Genomic DNA, 24,148 nt, shown 5'->3' on the forward strand with positions numbered 1-24,148 from the left:
TCTAAAGTGTAAGACGTTCTTTTCATCTGTTTCATAGCCCATCGTTTTGGAGAAAGACATTTCATGCATGTTTTTCTGTGTTTGTTGGCACATGTTAATGCAGCGGTAGGTTTTCTCCACATACCTGCTGTTCACATGGTTTCTCCATGTCAAGAAGTTGTTCTCAGCTGCAACAGAGAGAAATGGTTGAATTATGTTAGATGGTGTAAAACAATTCCTTGAGGGGTTCCTCAGTTTTGTCATTCTGGCAGCTCACTTGGCTTTGGAACATGATCTCTATTGCCGGAGGTGGGAAGTAACCAAATATAAATACTTTGTTACTGTACTTAATTAGAATTTATTTTTAAACTCTTTACTTTCACTCCTGACATTTTATTACAAATATCTTTACTTTTGACTCCTTACATTTTCAAAACTGACTTGTTACTTTTGGTTCATTTGTAGAGTTTATGCTCAGGAGTAAAAGTGGGCTGGAAGAAGTGCAGGTAAGTTGTGTTTGTGTTACTTCAGATCTAGCTAGCTCTACAGAAGAGGAGCAGGCATGAAAGAAGTGACGTTGAATGAAGTGTCAGGTGAAGGAAGTAACAGGTAATGTCAAATTCAACTTTTTTTATCAGCTCAATAAACATCAGCAAACACACAAACTCTTTGTGTGCTGTTTGTCACACAGTGTGTTACTAACTAAAGGTCCAGCTGCTGTATTTCACAGGGACACAAAAGAAAAGAGACGGCACCTCTGGTGCTCGCTGTCAGAGGCAGGTTACACCAAGTGTAACTGAGATGAATTTGAATTTAAGATTTTGATGCTTAGATTAACCCATTGAATTCCAACTTTATTGGACTCTTAACTTTCTAGTACAAAGACAGTATAAGCAGTGTAGTTTCAGTGTAGGGGATGGACATTATAGCTTGTGAAATTGATGGCATCTTGTTGAATTCAGTTGCGTAAATCCACAAAGAGCAGCAGGTCAGCTGATCACAGTCAGTATACTAAGAAAATCTACTGAAGCTCATATTAGAAATTATTGTACTGTGATTCTTTTGAATCAGTAGTATCAAGAGTGAATCAGAGTATTTTTTAACCCGGGTATCTTTACTTCTACTTAAGTAAAGAAAGTCTGTACTTTTGCCACCTCTGTCTGTCCCGTTGAGACTATCTCTTTACTTTGTTTCATATTCCAAATGTACGGGGATCAGGCCATTCCCCAAATGAAGTACAATAAAAAAAAGGTCAGGATGCATAAAACCAGTGAGGCCTCTACACCTTTCTTAGCCTATTGGCAGAGAACATAATGACGGCATTGGTTACAGAAAATTTTTAAACTACTGAAGGTTCCAGTGGGGCCATAATACAGAAGTGAAAAGAACATCATTCAACGATAAACTGGCCAAAACCAGGATGATTTTAGAGAGAAGAGTGAAAAGAATGATCAGATGACTTTTCCAAGAGCCAAGGACCACTTTTGGAGAGCTACATAAAGACCTGCTTAAATGCTGGTGTAACGAAGTGCAGCAACAACACCAAATAGTCCAAAGAAACCCCCCCCCCCCCACAGGATTTAGCTACCTGGGCTTATATTTACTGCCCATGCTCCACAGCATCATCTACTAGGGCTGTTCGATATAATGATATATATCGGATGATGATATGAAAACGTCTATCGTTTCATTTTACGCTATCGTTTGTTTCGTGGTGTATAAATAAATAAACTGTTTACAGCAATATTTTTTCATTGTTTTGATGGTCACTGTAGAATTTCTTAAAGTTCTCTCTTTCTCTTATACTTAATATAACCACACAACGGATGGACAAGTGACTGTTTTTATGCGTTGTCATTGGCAACAACGAAGGTAAAACTCCGCCGTCTGCTTGTTTAGTTTCCACATAAACCTTTGACAATGGTCAAGGCTGAAGCTGAAGATCCTGTTTTCAAAATAAACTAAATTACGTGAAATAGTATGCAGAGTGTTTACGGACAAGAAACTAAAAACCTCGGATCCTCTCAGAAGCAGACAGGAGAAGTTTTCCTACTCCATAGGTGAACTGAAGAACAAGGTGACCGTCACAACCAGAGGCAGATGCAGCTGAAGCTACAGCAAGGCCACGCAAGATGCGGCGGGCTGACAATGTGTCAGTAGCAGTCACAGTGCTGTGACATAATGATGGAGCAGTCAAAGGCCCGCTTTGAGAAAGCACAGAACCTGGTGTCTTTTGACTTCAATGACGGGGTGATTAACATGTTTGCATCACTGAAAACCCGACGATGTGATCTTCTCTTTAAATAAGGTAAGCCAGACCCCTCTCTTTCTCTCTCTATCCCCTTAAAACAGGTAACATGTGTGAGTAGAATAAAACAACGATTAGAATGGAATGTGCTTAGGTTTGCTCAGATAATAGGCGGCGGCTGGACATCAGAGGAACAGGAAATGATTCGTAAGCGTGTGTTTTGTTAGGATAACTTTGTCAGCCTCTGTTTAAAGGACAATAGTGGAATTTTATTCTCAAAGCATTTCATGGGACTTTAAAGCTCTCCAGAATGAGATTATGTTGCTGACCCCTGACATCCCAAATCAGTGGGTGTAGCTATAAACCTTGATGGGTAAGTGTATAGTTTGAGGAATTTATTGACAGTGGGGGTCTGCCTGCCATAAAATGAGGAGTAAAAGCTGCCTCAGCTAGGTAAACAGGAAGAACAGTTACTAGTCTGGGGGAAATGTATTTACCCAGTTGTGAGCTCTAGTAACCTCCCTTGTCTCACTATCACTCCTCCTCACATGGAAGAGTGATTTAGACTGTGGCCAGGACCTGAGTTATACTAAAGCTTTTAAGGATACTGAACAACATTTAATAAAATTTCCACTCATTTGCAGCACTGTTTTGAAATATAAACAGACTGATGAGGGAAATGAGATGTTGACAGTGAAAGTTGGTGTCTGCAGGATGTTTCAGTTCCTCTCCCCTCATCAGTGACAGTCAGGAGGTTTTTGTACAGCCATGTATACAAACTGAATCACTGTGGTATTCGGACAAGGCACCAAGCTGATTTTAACAAGTAAGTGCTGTTTAAATGATCATAAAACAAGAGAGATTTTGCACAAATCTGCTGATGACTACTTAATTCAATATGTTTCTTGTTCAGCATCATTTTTTATGATTTTGTACAACATGAAATAGTTTCAGGTTGTCTCATATACAGGAGACATGGATTCGTTATGTAAAACAAAATGTGTAAAGGGGTCAAACAAAATTTTTATATTTTTATATAAATGTTGTTCACTGAAAATGATGTGAAATATGTTGTTGTTCACTCTTATTATTCCCATAATGTTTTCATTTATATTTAGGTTAATTTGAAAAACATACACAGGCAAGTTTTCTCTTTCTTCAATAGTAGTTAAAAGTGTTACTAATGTTCAAAATTACTTTGAAGTGATTAGAACCTGGCCTAACAGTTTTTTTTTTTTAAATGAAAGAAAATTACGGGTACTCACAGTAGCCGACATGTTATGCAGAAAATATGCTCTAGAATTAAATTGAAGATGTTTTACATGAAAAGTTAAACAGTAACTAGTCATATTTTATTTCGAAAAAATTCAAAAAGAAATTCAAATGATATGTTGGATTATTATTTCTATATTGTTTTGCAGATTTAAATTATTTTAAACATTAACATTTCTTTTCAAATTTTATAACAATTATTATGTTTATTTCATAATGACTATTATTGATGTCTTGCTTTCTGTTTTTATTACTTCTTTTATCATTATCTCCTTTTGATTTTTCTTTTTCTCTGAACATTCTTCATGTATTTTCAGGCTCCAGCCTCCCTCCTCCTGTCCTGACAGTCTTTCCTCCGTCCAGTGCTGAGCTCCAGTCCGACACAGCTTCTCTGGTCTGTCTGTCCAGTCAGTCTGTGCCTTTTGCAGATGTGAGCTGGTTGGCTGCTGGGAGTCCAGTGAGCAGTGGGATCTCTACCAGCACTGCTGTTCAGAGACCAGACCAGACTTACCAGATCAGCAGCTCTCTGACCATCCAGACATCAGACTGGAACATGGATAAGGTTTATACATGTAAAGTGTCTTTGGGCTCGCAGACTTCAGAGAAAACCATCAAGAAGTCAGAATGTCCCACTGAATAGTCGAGGACCAGAATGTGCTTTTAAAGTCTGCTTCTTTACTGCTTGTGCTGTTTGCTCATTACAGTCTTTATGTGTTAGAAATCTGAATAAAGCAAAAGGTTTAAGTCATGTATTCATTTGCTGGTTTTTGACAAGTATTTTCAGGAATTCATGTCTTGCATTAAATTAATAAAAACATTGGTTTAAAGAAATGTGTTTTCTTCTCAGTAAATAAGAAAATGTGTCACTGTTCAGTAAGATGACTGGAATGAAGTGTTAAATAAACACTCAGAAGCACACTATTTTTTAAATGTCTTCTTCCCGTAGTTAAAACATAAATATATACTGAAATACACGCTATGTAATATTTGTACACTAGAGAGCATCATTTAATAATTCTTCTTGAGTAACAGAGAGGGCAAGTGTCAAAGGCTTAAAATGTTGGTTATAGATTTGCAAATGAATCTTCACACTCAGTTAGTGAAGCATAACCTGTCAGCTCTTCTGTTTCTTTCAGGATGCACCTGCAGGTCTTAGTAACTCATTTATAACTTCAAGTAAATGACGTATCAGCTCTCTGTAAAATAAAATGGAACTGCTGTTTACTGGCAATGTTTCAATTCATATCATTGTTTTATTCAGAGACAGTTAGCTGAATACTCTTAGATTTTAGCCTAAACATAACTTATTTACTGTAAAGCAGCACTAAGTAGAGTTCAGTTATGAAACTAAACCTTTCTGCATCTTTCTACTGTCATTTGCTGTTTTGCTTTAAACATTTAAACCATTATATATAACCAGTAGGTAAGTCTGTCTCATTCCAGATGTAGCTTTTTTACAAACAGTATTTTTAATTTTTTAGTTATCTATAAACTGTATTCTTCATTTTCTGGTATTTATTCTGCTAGTTATTTAGATGTTCCCACTGTCATGGTTCAAGGTTCAAGGTTCTTTATTTGTCACATGCATAGTTATACAAGTATAACACACAGTGAAATGTAGCCTGACACGCTCCTCGACATGTGCAAAAATTGGGGGGGGGTGGGGGGGGGGTGTAGAGGAAGAACATTATATATATATATATATATATAAATATATATACATATAGTATATATATACATATAGTATATATATATATATATATATATATATATATATATATATATATATATATTATATATATATATATTATGGAATGCCCTTTAGGAAAATATTATATATATATTCCAACCAAAGTCTGAATATATAGAATGAAACTTGAATATATACAATGATCTTTTGAATATATAGAATGAAACTTGAATATATAGAATGAAACTTGAATATATAGAATGATCTTTTGAATATATACAATGAAACTTGAATATATAGAATGATCTTTTGAATATATAGAATGAAATTTGAATATATAGAATGAAACTTGAATATATAGAATGATCTTTTGAATATATAGAATGATCTTTTGAATATATAGAATGAAACTTTGAATATATACAATGATCTTTTGAATATATAGAATGAAACTTGAATATATAGAATGAAACTTGAATATATAGAATGATCTTTTGAATATATAGAATGAAACTTGAATATATAGAATGATCTTTTGAATATATAGAATGAAACTTGAATATATAGAATGAAACTTGAATATATAGAATGATCTTTTGAATATATAGAATGAAACTTGAATATATAGAATGAAACTTGAATATATACAATGATCTTTTGAATATATAGAATGAAACTTGAATATATACAATGAAACTTGAATATATAGAATGATCTTTTGAATATATAGAATGATGTTTTGAATATATAGAATGAAACTTGAATATATAGAATGATCTTTTGAATATATAGAATGAAACTTGAATATATAGAATGAAACTTGAATATATAGAATGATCTTTTGAATATATAGAATGATCTTTTGAATATATAGAATGAAACTTGAATATATAGAATGATCTTTTGAATATATAGAATGATGTTTTGAATATATAGAATGAAACTTGAATATATAGAATGATCTTTTGAATATATAGAATGAAACTTTTGAATATATAGAATGAAACTTGAATATATAGAATGATCTTTTGAATATATACAATGATCTTTTGAATATATACAATGATCTTTTGAATATATAGAATGAAACTTGAATATATAGAATGATCTTTTGAATATATAGAATGATCTTTTGAATATATAGAATGATCTTTTGAATATATAGAATGAAACTTGAATATATACAATGAAACTTGAATATATAGAATGATCTTTTGAATATATAGAATGATCTTTGATATATACAATGATCTTTTGAATATATAGAATGAAACTTGAATATATAGAATGAAGCTTGAATATATCTAATGAAACTTGAATATATAGAATGAAACTTGAATATATAGAATGTATGAACCTCATTTTTAGAGATGATGTGTTTCTGAATTCTCTGCCTTTACAAAAATGGCATCAGCTGAACTATTTCAGTACTTTTTAGAGCTTGACAACTGTTTTGCGACAGCTGTTCAAATTGCAAATTTCCATAGTCCACTAAACCTAGTTGTATCCTGTGGTTGTACAGTGTTCGAACATTTACTGACAACATTTGAGATATGGCCATCCAACTAAACCCCAAGTCTCGCATGTCAGTCAGCTGAGTAGCTGGTATGTTGTACCTAAAAGAGTTAGAAACAAAAGAAGAAATATGTTAACTTCTTTCTTATTTCTTGCATTCATTATCTTGTTTGCCATCTCTTGACTCTTTCAAGTACCATACACATTATGAATGAATTTGTTTCCATTTTTATCACTTACCTTGGCCTTCTTCTTTGTGATGTAGAATGATATAATGAGCCCATAACATGTGCTTCAGCTTCTGCTCGAAGTGTTAGCTCAGTTGACATCTCCATCAGTGATTGATAAATTCCCTCAAGAAGTGTGCATAATCTTCTCCCAGAAACATTTTATTGAACATTATTCATGAGCACTAGAAATGTTGCAATAATGAAAACGTGTTCTTCAAGGTGACGTAGTATAAATTCCAAATTATTTCTACCATTTGCAATTTGAACAGCTGTCGCAAAACAGTTGTCAAGCTCTAAAAAGTACTGAAATAGTTCAGCTGATGCCATTTTGTAAAGGCAGAGAATTCAGAAACACATCATCTCTAAAAATGAGGTTCATACATTCTATATATTCAAGTTTCATTCTATATATTCAAGTTTCATTAGATATATTCAAGCTTCATTCTATATATTCAAGTTTCATTCTATATATTCAAAAGATCATTGTATATATTCAAAAGATCATTCTATATATTCAAAAGATCATTCTATATATTCAAGTTTCATTGTATATATTCAAGTTTCATTCTATATATTCAAAAGATCATTGTATATATTCAAAAGATCATTCTATATATTCAAAAGATCATTCTATATATTCAAGTTTCATTCTATATATTCAAAAGATCATTCTATATATTCAAAAGATCATTCTATATATTCAAAAGATCATTCTATATATTCAAGTTTCATTCTATATATTCAAGTTTCATTCTATATATTCAAAAGATCATTGTATATATTCAAGTTTCATTCTATATATTCAAAAGATCATTGTATATATTCAAAAGATCATTCTATATATTCAAAAGATCATTCTATATATTCAAGTTTCATTCTATATATTCAAGTTTCATTCTATATATTCAAAAGATCATTCTATATATTCAAGTTTCATTCTATATATTCAAAAGATCATTCTATATATTCAAGTTTCATTGTATATATTCAAGTTTCATTCTATATATTCAAAAGATCATTCCATATATTCAAAAGATCATTCTATATATTCAAAAGATCATTCTATATATTCAAGTTTCATTCTATATATTCAAGTTTCATTCTATATATTCAAAAGATCATTCTATATATTCAAGTTTCATTCTATATATTCAAGTTTCATTCTATATATTCAAAAGATCATTCTATATATTCAAAAGATCATTCTATATATTCAAGTTTCATTCTATATATTCAAGTTTCATTCTATATATTCAAAAGATCATTCTATATATTCAAGTTTCATTCTATATATTCAAAAGATCATTCTATATATTCAAAAGATCATTCTATATATTCAGACTTTGGTTGGAATATATATATAATATTTTCCTAAAGGGCATTCCATAATATATATATATATATATATATATACACACATATAGTATATATATATATATATACATATAGTATATACACTGGGTGTGAATGTGCAGCAGTAGCAGCAAGCAGGTGAATTCTGTACATTAATATGAATAGACATCTGACTATTTTACAGGATAGAAAATATAAACATATTTAAAATTAAAGGAATTGAAATGTACATTGTGCCTTGGTTTAGAGTGTCTGGAAGAGAGTCCTGTCTCAGTCAATTATAGATGATGTGAGAGGGCGGGTGTGTGTGTTTAGGGCACGGATGGCTTGGGGATAGAAGCTCCTCTTGAGTCTCTCTGTCCTTGCCCGGAAGATGCGGAACCTTCTACCAGATTGCAGAAGTTGGAACAGTTTGTTGCCAGGATGCGACGGGTCCTTCAGTATTCTGCGCTGCTCTAGTCCGGCATCTCCTGGTGTAGGTGTCCTGAAGCGGGGGGAGAGCAATCCTGCAGCAGCGTTCTGCTGTACGGATCACTCTCTGGAGAGCTTTTTGGTCCTTCACACAGCTGTTCCCAAACCACGATGTCATGTTCTGTGTGAGGATGCTCTCCACATCCATCATTAACTTTAATAGCTGCATAGAGGCTCAGAGAAAAGCACTCCAAGGGATCTTTAACACCGCCCAAAAGATCACTGGCTGCCCTCTCCCCACACTGGAAGATCTGCACAACATCCAGCTGTCTTAAAAAAGCCCAAAACATCATAAAAGACACCTCACATTCTGGCCACTCCCTGTTTGAACTGTTTCCCCCAGGCAGACGGTACAGAGCAATCAGTGTAAGGACTTATAGACTGAAATACAGCTTTTATCCAACTGCAATAACACATCTGAATACTGCTACAAAAAAATGTTCATCACGCCACTCTTGTATTAATCTATGCACTGACTGAAGCATGTATGTGGGAATGTATGTGAATGTTCGCTGATACTTGTTATTAGCACTTTAAGTATTCTATTTATTTTATTTATTGAATTTTATTGTTTTATTTATATTTTGATATTGTTAGGGATGATGCACTGATCAGGGACCATTTTTAATTTTGTTGTACCTGTGACAGTGACAATAAAGATTCTGATCTGATCTGAATAATGACACATTAATATAAGATATTATCTATAGATATCTAACAAGGACATAATTAAATGAAAACAAAACACTGGGCACAAGACCCAGGACCATGACACATGAAGGCAATCCGTTTCTTCCACTTTTGTGAAAAGGCATCTACTTTAGACCTTTGCAAGAAAGGTTCACATTGTGTGTCACCCACATAGATGATCGATCCTCCTTTGATATTTGTATATCTAGTTCTTTTTCCCATTTTGTTTTAATATCAGTATTATTCCCTTTGTGCTTCTGGAGGCCTTGGTATACTTTCCCCATTTTTCTTTTGTAATGTTTCATTTGAAATATATACATCATGTTGTTAATAAAAAATAAATGAAGAAAAAAGAAAATAAATATTGTGATGATGTAATAGGGTGAAAGGAGGAGACACAGCTCCTCCTCCTGTTAGTTGTATTAAATGGCTCCTCCAGCACCTTTTCTTCAGTTCTTAGTTCACATCGACATCATGCTGGCAACTCTCTGTGGTCTCATCACTGCTCTAACATGTAAAGACTTTGACTTATATACCACACATATATACTAATGTCGGTGTGTTTCTCTTGACTCTGTGTCTTCTTGTTGTTTGCAGGTGTGAGTGGTGTGACGGTGGTTACACAGAAAACTGTTTTATCAGTGAGGAAAGGAGAGACAGCCACCATGGACTGTAACCTGGGGACTGTTACTAACAGTGCTGCTCGGTGGTATAAACAGATTCCAGGAGGAGTTCCTCAGTATGTGCTGAGGTTTTATCATAGCAATAGCTCTCCAAGCTATGGCTCTGGGTTCTCCTCACCAAAATTCACATCCACTCATCAGTCAACATCAGATTATAGTTTGATCATCAGCAATGTGGAGGAAGGAGACTCTGCAGTCTATCACTGTCAGACACATGACAACTCTGTCGATGAGTTCGTATCACAGTGATTTATAGTGTGACAAAAACCTCCACACAGATACTTCTGCTTTTTGATGCTCTTTTTATAAAAAACACACATAACAAACTCAGTGTAATCCCACCACCTTCAAATAGGGTTTTTTTTTTTTTTTTTTGCTAGCTGCAAAATTAAGAAATTAGAGAAGAATCTCTGATGGAGCTCTTCAGTATGCACACAGTTTTTCAGTGGGGACAAGCAGAAGTTAATTAACAGTTACAGTTAAAAGCAGGAGACTCAGCAATGTGTTACTGTGAAACATGGAGAGACATTAGGGAGGACATAAACAGAAAAACAAACAAACTAAGTGACACCACAGCTTTTGTGGAATCTGAACATATTACATTCCCAAACACCTAGTGTGGAATAAAACACAGACATACTGAAATGAATGTGACAGTCTACACCTAAAATGTTTTAGGTAATATAATTTGGTCAGTCCTAGCTCCCTTGAATGGTAACAGAAAACTACTCACTTTTTGTTTAAAATAGTAATAATAGTAGTCGTAGTAGTAGTAAAAAAAGAATATATAAACAATCAAAAATGATGGATGATTAAGAAGAAAGAAAAGTAACCAATGAAATACAAACTAATACCAACAGCTCCTCCTCCCATTAGTTGTGTTAAATAGCTCTTCCAAATCTTTCACTTCTCAATTCTTTGCTCAAATGAACAACATGCTGGTGACTCTCTGCGCTCTCATCACTGCTCTAACTTCTAAAGAGTTTGAGTTACAGTATAGCTTAGACCCCATGTTATATTCATCTGTATTATCTTGACTCCATGTGTTCTTGTTGTTTGCAGGTGTGAGTGGTGTGACGGTGGTGACACAGAAACCTCTTCCATCAGTGAGGAAAGGAGAGACAGCCACCATGGACTGCAACCTGGGGACTGTTACTGGTAATGCTGGTTGTTGGTATAAACAGATTCCAGGAGGAGTTCCTCAGTATGTGCTGAGTTTTCGTCATGACTGGAGTTCTCCAGACTATGGCTCTGGATTCTGAATCTGAATCAGAATCAGAATCAGAATACTTTATTGATCCCTAGGGGGAAATTATGTTGGTTATAGTGCTCCAGTACAAACAGTAACAAAAACAGACAATATAAGAAATAAGAAATAGCACAATATATACAATATATACATATATATAAGTCACTTACTAATAAATATCTGAATAAGAAAGAAGAGCATGTCCAAAAAGGGTGTAGCTATTGCAGTATACAGTGTGTTAGGTGGATGAGTTGTACAGGGAGATGGCCACAGGCAGGAGTGATTTCCTGTGTCATTCAGTGGTACTTTTTGGTAATCTCAGTCTCTCACTGAACGTGCTCCTGTGGCTAGCCAGCATGTCATGGAGTGGAAGGGAGGAATTATCCAATATTGTCGTGATCTTGGACAACATTCGTCTCTCCATCACCACCCTAAGAGAGTCCAGCTTCATCCCCACTACACTGCTGGCTTTGCAGATCAGTTTATTGAGTCTGTTATCATCAGCAACCCTCCACCTGCTGCTCCAGCATGCAACAGCGTAGAAGATAGCACTGGCCACAACAGACTTGTAGAAAATTCTGAGCATTGTCCAACAGATGTTGAAGGACCTCAGCTGCCTCAGAAAATAGAGTCGACTCTGGCCCTTCCTGTAAAGTGCTGTGGTGTTTTTAGCCCAGTCCAGTTTATTGTCAATGTATACACCGAGGTATTTTTAGTCATCCACAATGTCAGCATTGACCCCCTGGATTGAAACAGGGGTCAAGTGTTTTCTGGTCTTCAACAAGTCCACAACCAATTCCTTGGTCTTTGCCATGTTGAGCAGCAGATGATTCTGTTCACACTACTTGACAAATGAGTCGACCACAGCCCGGTACCCTGACTCATCATCTCTGCTGATGCATCCAACCACTGCAGAGTTATCAGAAAACTTCTGAAGATGGCAGGTGTGTGTCTGTGCAGTGGCTGAAGTCTGTGGTGTAGAGGGTGAAGAGGAAGGGGGAGAGGACAGTCCCTTGTGGTGCCCCCATGTTGCTGATTACCTTGTCAGACACACACTATGGGAGACGTACATATTGTGGTCTCTCTGTCAGGTAATCAACAATCCAGGACACCAGAGAAGCATCCACATGCATCGCTGTCAGCTTATCACCCAGGAGGGTCGGCCTGATGGTGTTGAAAGCACTGGAAAAGTCAAAAAACATGACCCTCATAGTACTCGCTGGTGATGATGACTACAAAAATCCTCTTGATATTGCAGTTCAGGTTTTTTAGACTCTTTCACATTCAGATTACAGATTAATCAGGACATCTCAGTGTAACCCACAACCTTCAAATAGTGTGTTATTAAATACTGGATTGCTCCTTTTTTTATTGCTTAATTCAAACTATATACAATCTGAGAATATAGCACCAACTACTTTATAGTCGAGTAAAGTGCATACATTCAGCAACCACTTTATTAGCTAAGCCTGTTCCACTGCTGGTCACTCTAATCCAAATAACAGTTCACATCAGCAGCATCTCAAAGCATTTAGTCATGCAAGCATTATCAAGACAGCCTGCTGGAGTTCAAACTGAGGACACCTCTAGGGTTTATGGGGAATGGACTGAAATGAGAAAACATCCAGTGAACAGCAGTTCTTTGGTGAAAATACCTTGCTGAGGTCAGAGAAGACTGACCATATTACTTTGAACTGATAGAAATGTAAAAGAAACTCAAATAACCACTCAATACAAGCAAGCTATGCAGAAGAGTATCTTTGAAAGCACAACACATCTGACCTTGAAGCTGATGGGCTACAGGAACAGAAGACTACACCTGTCAGCTAGGAACAGGAAACTGGGGCTATAATTTACACTGTTTCACCAACATTAAACAACAGAAGACTGAAAAACACTGAACTCGAATGACTGCAGTAACCAGATCTCAGTCCAGTAGAACAACCTTGAAACATGCTTGAAAAGGAAATTTGGAAGAGCAGCTGTGTTTTTCTAATCTAATAATCAATATTTGAAATATCTGACCTGTGAATGGAAGCTTTTTTTGTTGAAACTCTTCCCTGTGATTTTCTCTATACCCAGTGTCTTCAGGAGCTTTCATATCTCTTCTCTTCTAGATGCATTTCTGTTAACCTCACTTGAATGTTGTTCAGAATGACCTAATCCTATTTTCTAAATGGTTATTACTAGTGCTCAGAAACCACCAAGCGAACGTGAGAGAAAATGAGAGTACAATTAAATATAAAATGATAAAGTTAACAGTAGATTTTCTTTTGCTGATCTAAATCCAGATACTTTCAAGAAATATAACAACACAATATTTTAATCTTATTTTATCTTTCCAAACACCAAGTGCTATGTACAAATGTGCAGGGGTAGGGGCTCCGGGGAATCCAGGGGGAAAAGACGGGGTTAATCACACTCGTGCCACGTCCTTTTTTATTTTGATGGCCCCTTGCTTCCGCTGTGATGTTATGTTTATTGTTTGTTCCTGCTTTGCTTCCATTTTCTTTATCACACCTTTGTGTATATATTGTGTCAGTCCTCCCTTGTGCCTCATCCAACTCTCTGACTGTGTCTCAGTAGTTTTTCAAGTTTAGGTTATTTTTGCATTCTGGTTTCTCTTTATTTTATATTCTAGTGTTCAGCCCAAAATAAATGGCTCATTTTCTGTTTCCAAGTTTCCTGTTTCCCTTTCCCTGTGTTGTCTCTGCATGGGTCCACACCTCGCTTCATGCGATCTGTGGGCAAGTGGGCAGAGGTAGGAGATTCTGAACATCCTTCATGTATTTTCAGGCTCCAGCCTCCCTCCTCCTGCCCTAACAGTCTTTCCTCCATGCAGTGCTGAGCTCCAGTCCAACAAAGCCTCTCTGGTCTGTCTGTCCAGTCAGTCTTTGCCTTTTGCAGATGTGAGCTGGTTGGCTGCTGGGAGTCCAGTGAGCAGTGGGATCTCTACCAGCACTGCTGTTCAGAGACCAGACCAGACTTACCAAACCAGCAGCTCTCTGACCATCCAGACATCAGACTGGAACATGGATAAGGTTTATACATGTAAAGTGTCTTTGGGCTCACAGACTTCAGAGAAAACCATCAAGAAGTCAGAATGTCCCACTGAATAGTCGAGGACCAGAATGTGCTTTTAAAATCTGCTTCTTTACTTCTCTTGCTGTTTGCTCATTACAAAAGAATCCGCTCATAAGAACATCATTTTTAAAATGTATTTTTCCCATAGTTGAAACATAAGTATATTCTCAAATACATGCTATGAACACTAGATTTCATTATTAAGTAGGAGAGGCCAAGTCTCACTGGTTTAAAATGTTGGTTGTAAGCTTCAATAATATCTTCACATTTAGTGAAGCATCACCTTTAAACTCCCCCCTCTCTTCCTGCCCAGCATGCAACTACAGGTCTTAGTTTTTCATTCATAACCTCATGTTTTCAGCTTTCTGTCAACTAAACTGATCCTACGATGTGAATTGCTGCTTACTGAAAATGTTTCAGTTGCACTCATTTGGTCATTCACAAACTGTTTTATTTTTGGACAAACATAACTTTATGTATTGTGAAGAAAGTCTAAATAAAGTAATAAAGTCTATATTCATTTTTCTGTTGTTTTCTGAACCTTGTGCTGCTGTAACAAGTGAATTTCCATTAACCGCTTAAGACATCACATTAATCCCTTTGGGGTGGGATCAGGAAGGGCATCCAGTGCCCCCCACCGAATCAAACTTGCAGAGCTTCTGGCTGTTGTAGCATGGCACCAAATGAAATCTGTCCCCAAAATGTTCACGTACAGAGAGCAGGCATACAGAGCGCTGAAGCTGAAATTTAAACTTAATATCACTTGTTGAGGAAATTTGCAATCTAATTTAAAATAACCAAATTTAAATAAAACCGATCACAATTGGTTTTTTTTAATTTATTTATTACTTTTTATTTAGTAATTTTTCAATTTTGATTAAACTGATTGTTGGTAACAATGTAACTTACAAAAAGATAGCATCTCCTTCAGCTGACATGATGTAATTTAAATGCTGTGAAAAATTTTTGACATATTTATCAGTTTTATTTTTACAGTTTATTTTAACTTTTAAATCTTAATGTCTTTTCAAAGTGTGGGAATTCCAAGCTGCAAACTGTTTCTGTTTTTAAGAAAAAAACTGTTTTCATACATCACATTTGTGAACAGGCCCATCTTATTTACAGATATTTAGTTATTTAATTAGACGATCCCACTGTTGTGCAAAGTCACTACAAATGTTGAGGTGCCAGAGAATAACCTGCTGTGAAAATTATTTTCACAGCATTCTAAACTTAATAATAATAATATTAATAATAATAACAACAATAATAATAATATCAATAAAACGGGGAAAAGAAAAAAACTCCAATGCTCCTCCTCCTGTTAGTTGTATTAAATAGCTCTTCCACCATCATCTCTCCACTCAGTTCTTAGCCCACACTGACAACATGCTGGTGACTCTCTGTGCTCTCATCACTGCTCTAACATGTAAAGAGTCTACAATATACGAAGAAGAATGGATCTCATGTTAGATTTAAATGTCAGTGTGTTTCTCTTGACTCCATGTCCTTTTGTTGTTTGCAGATGTGAGCGGTGTGACGGTGGTGACACAGAAACCTGTTTTATCAGTGAGGAAAGGAGAGACAGCCACCATGGACTGTAACCTGGGGACTGTTACAAATAATGTTGCTGCCTGGCATAAACAGATTTCAGGAGGAGCTCCTCAGTTTGTGCTGAGCATGTATCATGGCTGGAGTTCACCAACATATGGCTCGGGGTTCTCCTCTCCAAAATTCACATCCACTCATCAGTCAACATCAGATTATCGTTTGATTATCAAGAATGTGGAGGAGGGAGACTCTGCAGTCTATTACTGTCAGACATGGGACAGCTCTGCTAACAGTGGGGTATCACAGTGATTCACACTGTGACAAAAACCTCCTCACAGATACTTCTGCTTTCTGACTCTCAAACACCGAGTGACATTATTAACACATTTAATCCCACCGGCAACAATTGTTGCGTTGGGATTAAATGGGAGGACTGTGACAAAACAAACAAACAAACAAAAAACTTGAATGAGTGACACTACAGCTTTTGTGAAATCTTAAGATTTAATATTTTCAGTCATTCAGTGTGACACAAAACGTTGAAATACAAAAATGATTACAGTTGTCTACACCTAAAATGTTTTAGCTAACATAACTCAGTCAGTCCTAGTATTATAGCTGAAAACTATTCATCTATTCACCTATAAATATCTTTTTTCACCCAGCTAAACTCAAAGGGGACCATGGGGAGAGCTGTCCTTTTTGTGGTGCTTGTAAAACTGTGATACATGTTTTCCTGCAATGTTCCAGCCTGAGGAGTGGATCAGAACTTCTGTGTTCTAAGTTTCTATGTGATGAGCTTGGGGAGGTTTTTTTCCATTGACACCTTTATCCTGAGGCCAGTGTACATAAGACAGCACTTTATAGCACCAATACTGCATCTGAAGGACTGGAGAAGGAAGAAATTTATTACAATTTTAAGGGAGAGGAGGGAGACATCACTATCACCAATAATTATAAAAACAAAAACAGAATTACCCTCCACTGAAGATAATTTACCTAAAAGTATCACAAACTATGCAGGAGGAGGAGCACAAACTAAAGCTCCTCCTCCTATCGGCCTCTTCGAGATTCCGTGTTATATTAAATGGTTTACACCTCATCTCCTCATCCTAAAGAAGCGTTGAAATTTCTTTCCAAGTTACAAGTCCATTCTGAGCGCACACTGACAACATGCTGGTGACTCTCTGTGCTCTCATCACTGTTCTAGCAAGTATGGAATCTTATTTATGCTTCAGATTAGTGGTTATTTGTTGGATTCATATGTCAGTGTGTTTGTCTTGACTTCATGTCTTCTTGTTGTTTGCAGGTGTGAGTGGTGTGACGGTGCTGACACAGAAACCTCCTGTTTTATCAGTGAGGAAAGGAGAGACAGCCACCATGGACTGTAACCTGGGGACTGTTACTAATGCTGCTCGTTGGTATAAACAGATTCCAGGAGGAGTTCCTCAGTATATGCTCTATTTTTATTATAGCAATAGTGGTCCAACCTATGGTTCTGGGTTCTCCTCACCAAAATTCACATCCACTCATCAGTCAACATCAGATTATCGTTTGATCATCAAAAATGTGGAGGAGGGAGACTCTGCAGTCTATTACTGTAAGACATGGGACAGCTCTGTTAGTGAATACGTATCACAGTGATTTATACTGTGACAAAAACCTCCTCACTGTTACTTCTGCTTTTTGATGCTCTATTTTTCACATGCTGACAAAAGACCCATTCAACAGACTCAGTGTAAACCCACCACCTTCAAATAGTGTGTTTATTGTTATTTTTTATTTATTTTAATGTTCATCAATGAAAACCCACCAACTTTAGAGCGTGTTTTTATAAACACAGAATTACTCTTTTTGATACATTTAAGCAATCATCACTGAAAGTATATAAAATATCAAAGAATATGACGAACACCAACAACACAAGTTGTCACATATATGTACACAATGATGTACGTGTTTTTAAATAACAGCAATGTGATAAAATTCTGATAACTGTAACATTCTAGCTGCAGTAAATCACATTAATCAACCTAAATAGATACTGTTAAAGTTGCACAATGTTTCATATGAAATAAAAATGCAGCTAAATTGCATTTTATCTGTTGCTTCTCTTCTCACTACAATCGTTTTCACATCTCAGCTGAATATTAAAGGATGTTTACACCTCACACTGACAACATGCTGGGGACTGTCTGCTCTCTCATCACTTCTCTAAAGTGTAAGATGTTCTTCTCATCTGTTTCATAGCCCATCTTTTTGGAGAAAGACATTTCACACATGTTCTTTATGTGTTTGCTGGCAGATGCTAATGCAGTGTTAGTGTTTATTCAGATACCTGCTGTCCACTCTAGGTAAAGAAGGTGTTCTCAGCTGCAACACAGAGAAATGGTTGAATTATGTTAAATGGTCTAAACATTAGTTTCTTTTTTTTTTTATTCATATAGCACATTTAATCACAACAGCAATGTTGACCAAAGTGCTGTATAAAAATACAAAACAATTAGTACCAAATAACCTATAATATTACTTTATTATTAATACCAAACAAATGTCAAATATCTCTCTTAATGTATTAAAAGCCAATAAATACAAAAGTGTTTAAAGATGAGATTTAAAAGGATTGACAGCAGGAGCCTGTCTGATGTGTAAGGGTAGATCAAGGGTAGGCAACTCCAGGCCTCGAGGGCCAGTGTCCTGCAGGTTTTAGATATCACCCTGGGTCAACACACTAGAATCAAATGATTAGTTCATTACCAGGCCTCTGGAGAACTTCAAGACATGCTGAGGAGGTCATTTAGCAATTTGAATCAGCCGTATTGGATCATGGACACATCTAAAACCAGGGGTGTAGATATAATCTACACGCCTAAACTGTGTAGATAATATCACAGTTTAGGCGTTACAACCCCAAACGCTTGATCACCTCTGTGAACCAGCCTCGACCTTGGTATGGTTAAAAGCAAAAGATCATTTCATCGACAAGATCTAGAGGGCACACAAGGCTGTAAGAGGTCAGACAAATATCCCGGAGCCTGTCAATTCAGGGCTTTGTAAGTCAACAATAAAAATTTAAAATCAAGTTTGAAGTGAACAGCGAGCCGGTGAAGATAGGCAAGCACCGGAGAAATGTGTTCACGTCTATTGGTTCGGGTCAGAAGACGAGCTGCAGCATTTGTCAAAGTCATTATGGCAGCTTACTTGGCTTTCGAACCTCTATCCCCAGAGCTGTACTTCTTAACACAAATATATCTACTTTCTACTCCTAACTTTTTCAAAACAGAATTGTTGCATTTGGTTCATTTATAGCATTTATGCTCGAGAGTCAAAGTAGGCTGGAAGGAGTGCAGGTGTCTTCAGGTACTACAGAATCTAGCTACAGTGGGGCAAAAAAGTATTTAGTCAGCCACCGATTGTGCAAGTTCCCCCACCTAAAATGATGACAGAGGTCAGTAATTTGCACCAGAGGTACACTTCAACTGTGAGAGACAGAATGTGAAAAAAAAATAAATCCATGAATCCACATGGTAGGATTTGTAAAGAATTTATTCGTAAATCAGGGTGGAAAATAAGTATTTGGTCAATAATAAAAATACAACTCAATACTTTGTAACATAACCTTTGTTGGCAATAACAGAGGTCAAACGTTTACTATAGGTCTTTACCAGGTTTGCACACACAGTAGCTGGTATTTTGGCCCATTCCTCCATGCAGATCTTCTCGAGAGCAGTGATGTTTTGGGGCTGTCGCCGAGCAACACGGACTTTCAACTCCCGCCACAGATTTTCTATGGGGTTGAGGTCTGGAGACTGGCTAGGCCACTCCAGGACTTTCAAATGCTTCTTACGGAGCCACTCCTTTGTTGCCCGGGCGGTGTGTTTTGGATCATTGTCATGTTGGAAGACCCAGCCTCGTTTCATCTTCAAAGTTCTCACTGATGGAAGGAGGTTTTGGCTCAAAGTCTCACGATACATGGCCCCATTCATTCTGTCCTTAACACGGATCAGTCGTCCTGTCCCCTTGGCAGAAAAACAGCCCCATAGCATGATGTTTCCACCCCCATGCTTCACAGTAGGTATGGTGTTCTTGGGATGCAACTCAGTATTCTTCTTCCTCCAAACACGACGAGTTGAGTTTATACCAAAAAGTTCTACTTTGGTTTCATTTTACCACATGACATTCTCCCAATCCTCTGCTGTATCATCCATGTGCTCTCTGGCAAACTTCAGACGGGCCTGGACATGCACTGGCTTCAGCAGCGGAACACGTCTGGCACTGCGGGATTTGATTCCCTGCCGTTGTAGTGTGTTACTGATGGTGACCTTTGTTACTTTGGTCCCAGCTCTCTGCAGGTCATTCACCAGGTCCCCCCATGTGGTTCTGGGATCTTTGCTCACCGTTCTCATGATCATTTTGACCCCACGGGATGAGATCTTGCGTGGAGCCCCAGATCGAGGGAGATTATCAGTGGTCTTGTATGTCTTCCATTTTCTGATGATTGCTCCCACAGTTGATTTTTTCACACCAAGCTGCTTGCCTATTGTAGATTCACTCTTCCCAGTCTGGTGCAGGTCTACAATACTTTTCCTGGTGTCCTTCGAAAGCTCTTTGGTCTTGGCCATGGCGGAGTTTGGAGTCTGACTGTTTGAGGCTGTGGACAGGTGTCTTTTATACAGATGATGAGTTCAAACAGGTGCCATTCATACAGGTAACGAGTGGGGGACAGAAAAGCTTCTTACAGAAGACGTTACAGGTCTGTGAGAGCCAGAGATTTTCCTTGTTTGAGGTGACCAAATACTTATTTTCCACCCTAATTTACGAATAAATTCTTTACAAATCCTACCATGTGAATTCATGGATTTTTTTTTCACATTCTGTCTCTCACAGTTGAAGTGTACCTCTGGTGCAAATTACTGACCTCTGTCATCATTTTAAGTGGGGGAACTTGCACAATCGGTGGCTGACTAAATACTTTTTTGCCCCACTGTAGCTCTACAGAAGAGGATGAGGAATTAAGAAAGTGACTGGCAGATGTTGATGCAGTGATAGCGTTGACCCAGACGGCTGCTGTCCACACAGTTTCTTCAGGTCAACAAGCTGTTCTCAACTGCAACATTGAGAGAGATGATAGGAATTCTGTTAGCTGCTATAAACAAGTTCCTGGAGGGCTTCCTCTGTATGCTTTAAGATTTCACTATTCTGAGAGCTCACACAGCTTTGAAACAAGATGCAGACAGATTCAACTCTACATCCTCATGAATTATTGATTATCACTAAAATATCAAGCGGACAGAAAAAGGAGCAGTGCATTACTGTCAGACATGGGATGACCCTGCTGATGATTCCATATCAGTTATTTACATTGTGAGAAAAAATTTCCTCAACATTATTTTTGCTTTCTTTGAATCTTTTACTTGAAGACAGTCCCATCAAGAAAACTCTAGGTAACATATAACCTTCAAATAACCCGTTATTAAACAACAGCTATCTAATTTTTAAAAAATTATTTTAAACCTTCATTATTAAAAATAGCTAGAGTAAATGTAATAGTATTAAGATTACACAAATTTGATCACTGTTACACTTTGTTTAACACTTAATACTTAATAAGAACGTTAATAAGATGCAGCTATTAAAATTAAGGCTACACTATACTCTGATTAGAGCTTCTAGATTGAGAAAATTTAAAGAAACTTAATTTGGATTAATCAGAAACACATTTATAAAAATGGAAATGAAGAAATGTTAGGACAACTTTTGATTTCTTTGTAAGACATGGTTGTCAAACACTGTGCGACCATTTGCTCTCTTTTATCTGCTCTAACATCAGAATCAGAATCAGAATCAGAATGGGGTTTATTGCCAAATGTTGAGCAGGTTTACAACATTAGGAAATTGCTGCGGTGCTTCAGTGCAAACATGGTGTCATAAATAACACTTAAATAGACATGGAAAAAATAAAAGTAGGGATAAGAAACATGGTGGATCCTACATGTTAGAACATGTCTACTTCATTTTATAGCCTGTACAAGACAAAAAACATTAAATTTGTTTAATCTGTTTTTATTTTCTGAGAGGTGGGGATTCAGCAAAAGTGTTGACCCAAGTAACCAACCTCCTAACAATTTCTTCCAGACAAAAGGTTCTGCCCAAATGCTGAAAGCTGAAAGCTTTTATGTCGTCTGGTACAAACAGGTTCCTGGTTCTTCTTCTCATTTCTGAGATTTCATCATTCTTACAGCTCACCTGCAATTTCAGCAGGATTCTCCTCAGACAGATTAATATCTAAATCCTGACCAAACACTGATTTCAAGTATATTATCAATCATTCAGAGACAGGAGACTCTGCAGTGAGTTCCTGTTAGACATGGGAAGACTCTCCCAAGAAAGCTGGTTCATAGTGAAGCAGACTGTGGCCAGAATCTTACTGAGAAACAGTACAGCTCTGATTAATGCTGGCCAATAATGAGGACTTTATTAAATCTTGCACAAAACAAGTGACATGAAGGAATAAACATGACTACACACAGAGAGACACAGTTATAAAACACAAACAGATGAAGTGAATGAGATGTTGACAGTGAAAGTTGGTCTCTACAGGATGTTTCAGTTCCTCTCCCCTCATCAGTGACAGTCAGGAGGTTTTTGTACAGCCATGTATACAAACTGAATCACTGTGGTATTCGGACAAGGCACCAAGCTGATTGTGACAGGTAAGTACTTTTTAACTCATCATAAAACAAGAGAGATTTTGCAAAAATCTGCTGATGACTACTTAGTTCAATATGTTTCTTGTTCTGCATCACTTTTTATGATTTTGTACAATCTGAAATAGTTTCAGGTTGTCTCATATACAGCAGACATGAATGACATGTTTAAAAAATGTGAAATGGTGTCAAACCAGTTCTCTTACAATGGTGTGAAATATGTTGTTTTTCTGTTCTTATTGCTTTTAATTTATGTTTAGGTTGGTATTTCAAAAACATACATAGGCCCGTTTTCTCTTTCTTCAATAGTTGTTAACACTGTTACTAAAGTTCAAAATTACTTTGAAGTGATTAGAGCCTGGCCGTACACTTTTCTTTGACGTGAAAGAAAATTACCCACATTAGCTGACATGTTATGCAGAAACGTGTAGAATTAAATCAAAGACATCTTACATGGAAAGTTAAACAGTAATTAATCATATTTTATTTGGTAAAAATATAAAAAGAAATTCAAACAATATGTTGGATCTATATATTTTTGTATTGTACATTAGTTTTGTTTTCTTCTAACTTCATAACAAATGTTATGTTTATTCCATATTGACTCTTCTTGATTTCTTCTGGTTTTATGACTTCATTTCCAATTTCCTTCTTTCCTTTCATTTCTCTTTTTTTGTTTTCTGAACATCCTTCATGTATTTTCAGACTCCAGCCTCCCTCCTCCTGTCCTGACAGTCTTCCCTCCGTCCAGTGCTGAGCTCCAGTCCAACACAGCTTCTCTGGTCTGTCTGTCCAGTCAGTCTGTGCCTTTTGCAGATGTGAGCTGGTTGGCTGCTGGGAGTCCAGTGAGCAGTGGGATCTCTACCAGCACTGCTGTTCAGAGACCAGACCAGACTTACCAAATCAGCAGCTCTCTGACCATCCAGACATCAGACTGGAACATGAATAAGGTTTATACATGTAAAGTGTCTTTGGGCTCGCAGACTTCAGAGAAAACCATCAAGAAGTCAGAATGTCCCACTGAATAGTTGAGGACCAGAGTGTGCTTTTAAAATCTGCTTCTTTACTGCTTGTGCTGTTTGCTCATTACAGTCTTTACGTGTTAGAAATCAGAATAAAGCAAAAGGTTTAAGTCATGTATTCATTTGCTGGTCATTAACAAGTATTTTCAGGAATTCATGTGTTGCATTAAATTAATAAAAGCATTGATTTAAAAATGTGTTTTCTTGTGAATAAATGGGAAATTGTGCCACTGTTTTGCACTAACATAAATTGAAGGTGATTGAAATGAACTCTTACATTTTAGAGAGGGGCACACGGAGGAAAACAACACTCATAAGCACAAAATTTTCAATTTTGTTGCTCCCATAGTTTAAACATAAGTATATTCTGACATACAGACTAAGTAATATTTGACCACTAGAGA

General features: G+C 36.6%; 1 protein-coding gene across 18 annotated transcripts in view; it reads left to right on the forward strand.

Moving 5' to 3' along the window:
• LOC120744375 (immunoglobulin lambda-1 light chain-like) overlaps positions 1–23,925 on the forward strand; it is a 47,565-nt gene extending 23,640 nt beyond the window's left edge. For 7 of the 18 annotated variants that reach the window (XM_040048834.1, XM_040048825.1, XM_040048840.1 and 4 more), the window contains 2 exons: positions 3,020–3,053; positions 3,817–4,326. In XM_040048834.1, coding sequence (XP_039904768.1) covers positions 3,020–3,053; positions 3,817–4,139 — 357 coding nt within the window. In that variant the 3' untranslated portion in view covers positions 4,140–4,326. Of the gene's footprint in view, positions 1–3,019; positions 3,054–3,816; positions 4,327–9,919; positions 9,963–10,045; positions 10,369–15,767; positions 15,894–15,989; positions 16,313–17,114; positions 17,229–17,324; positions 17,648–22,694; positions 22,729–23,427 lie in introns of those variants that run through there. The other 11 variants (XM_040048850.1, XM_040048753.1, XM_040048862.1 and 8 more) reach the window with 8 other exon arrangements.
• Positions 23,926–24,148: the final 223 nt, after the last annotated feature.

This window comes from Simochromis diagramma, unplaced genomic scaffold (assembly GCF_900408965.1).
Source record: "Simochromis diagramma unplaced genomic scaffold, fSimDia1.1 OVJJ01000321.1, whole genome shotgun sequence".
Taxonomy (NCBI): Eukaryota; Metazoa; Chordata; class Actinopteri; order Cichliformes; family Cichlidae; genus Simochromis; species Simochromis diagramma.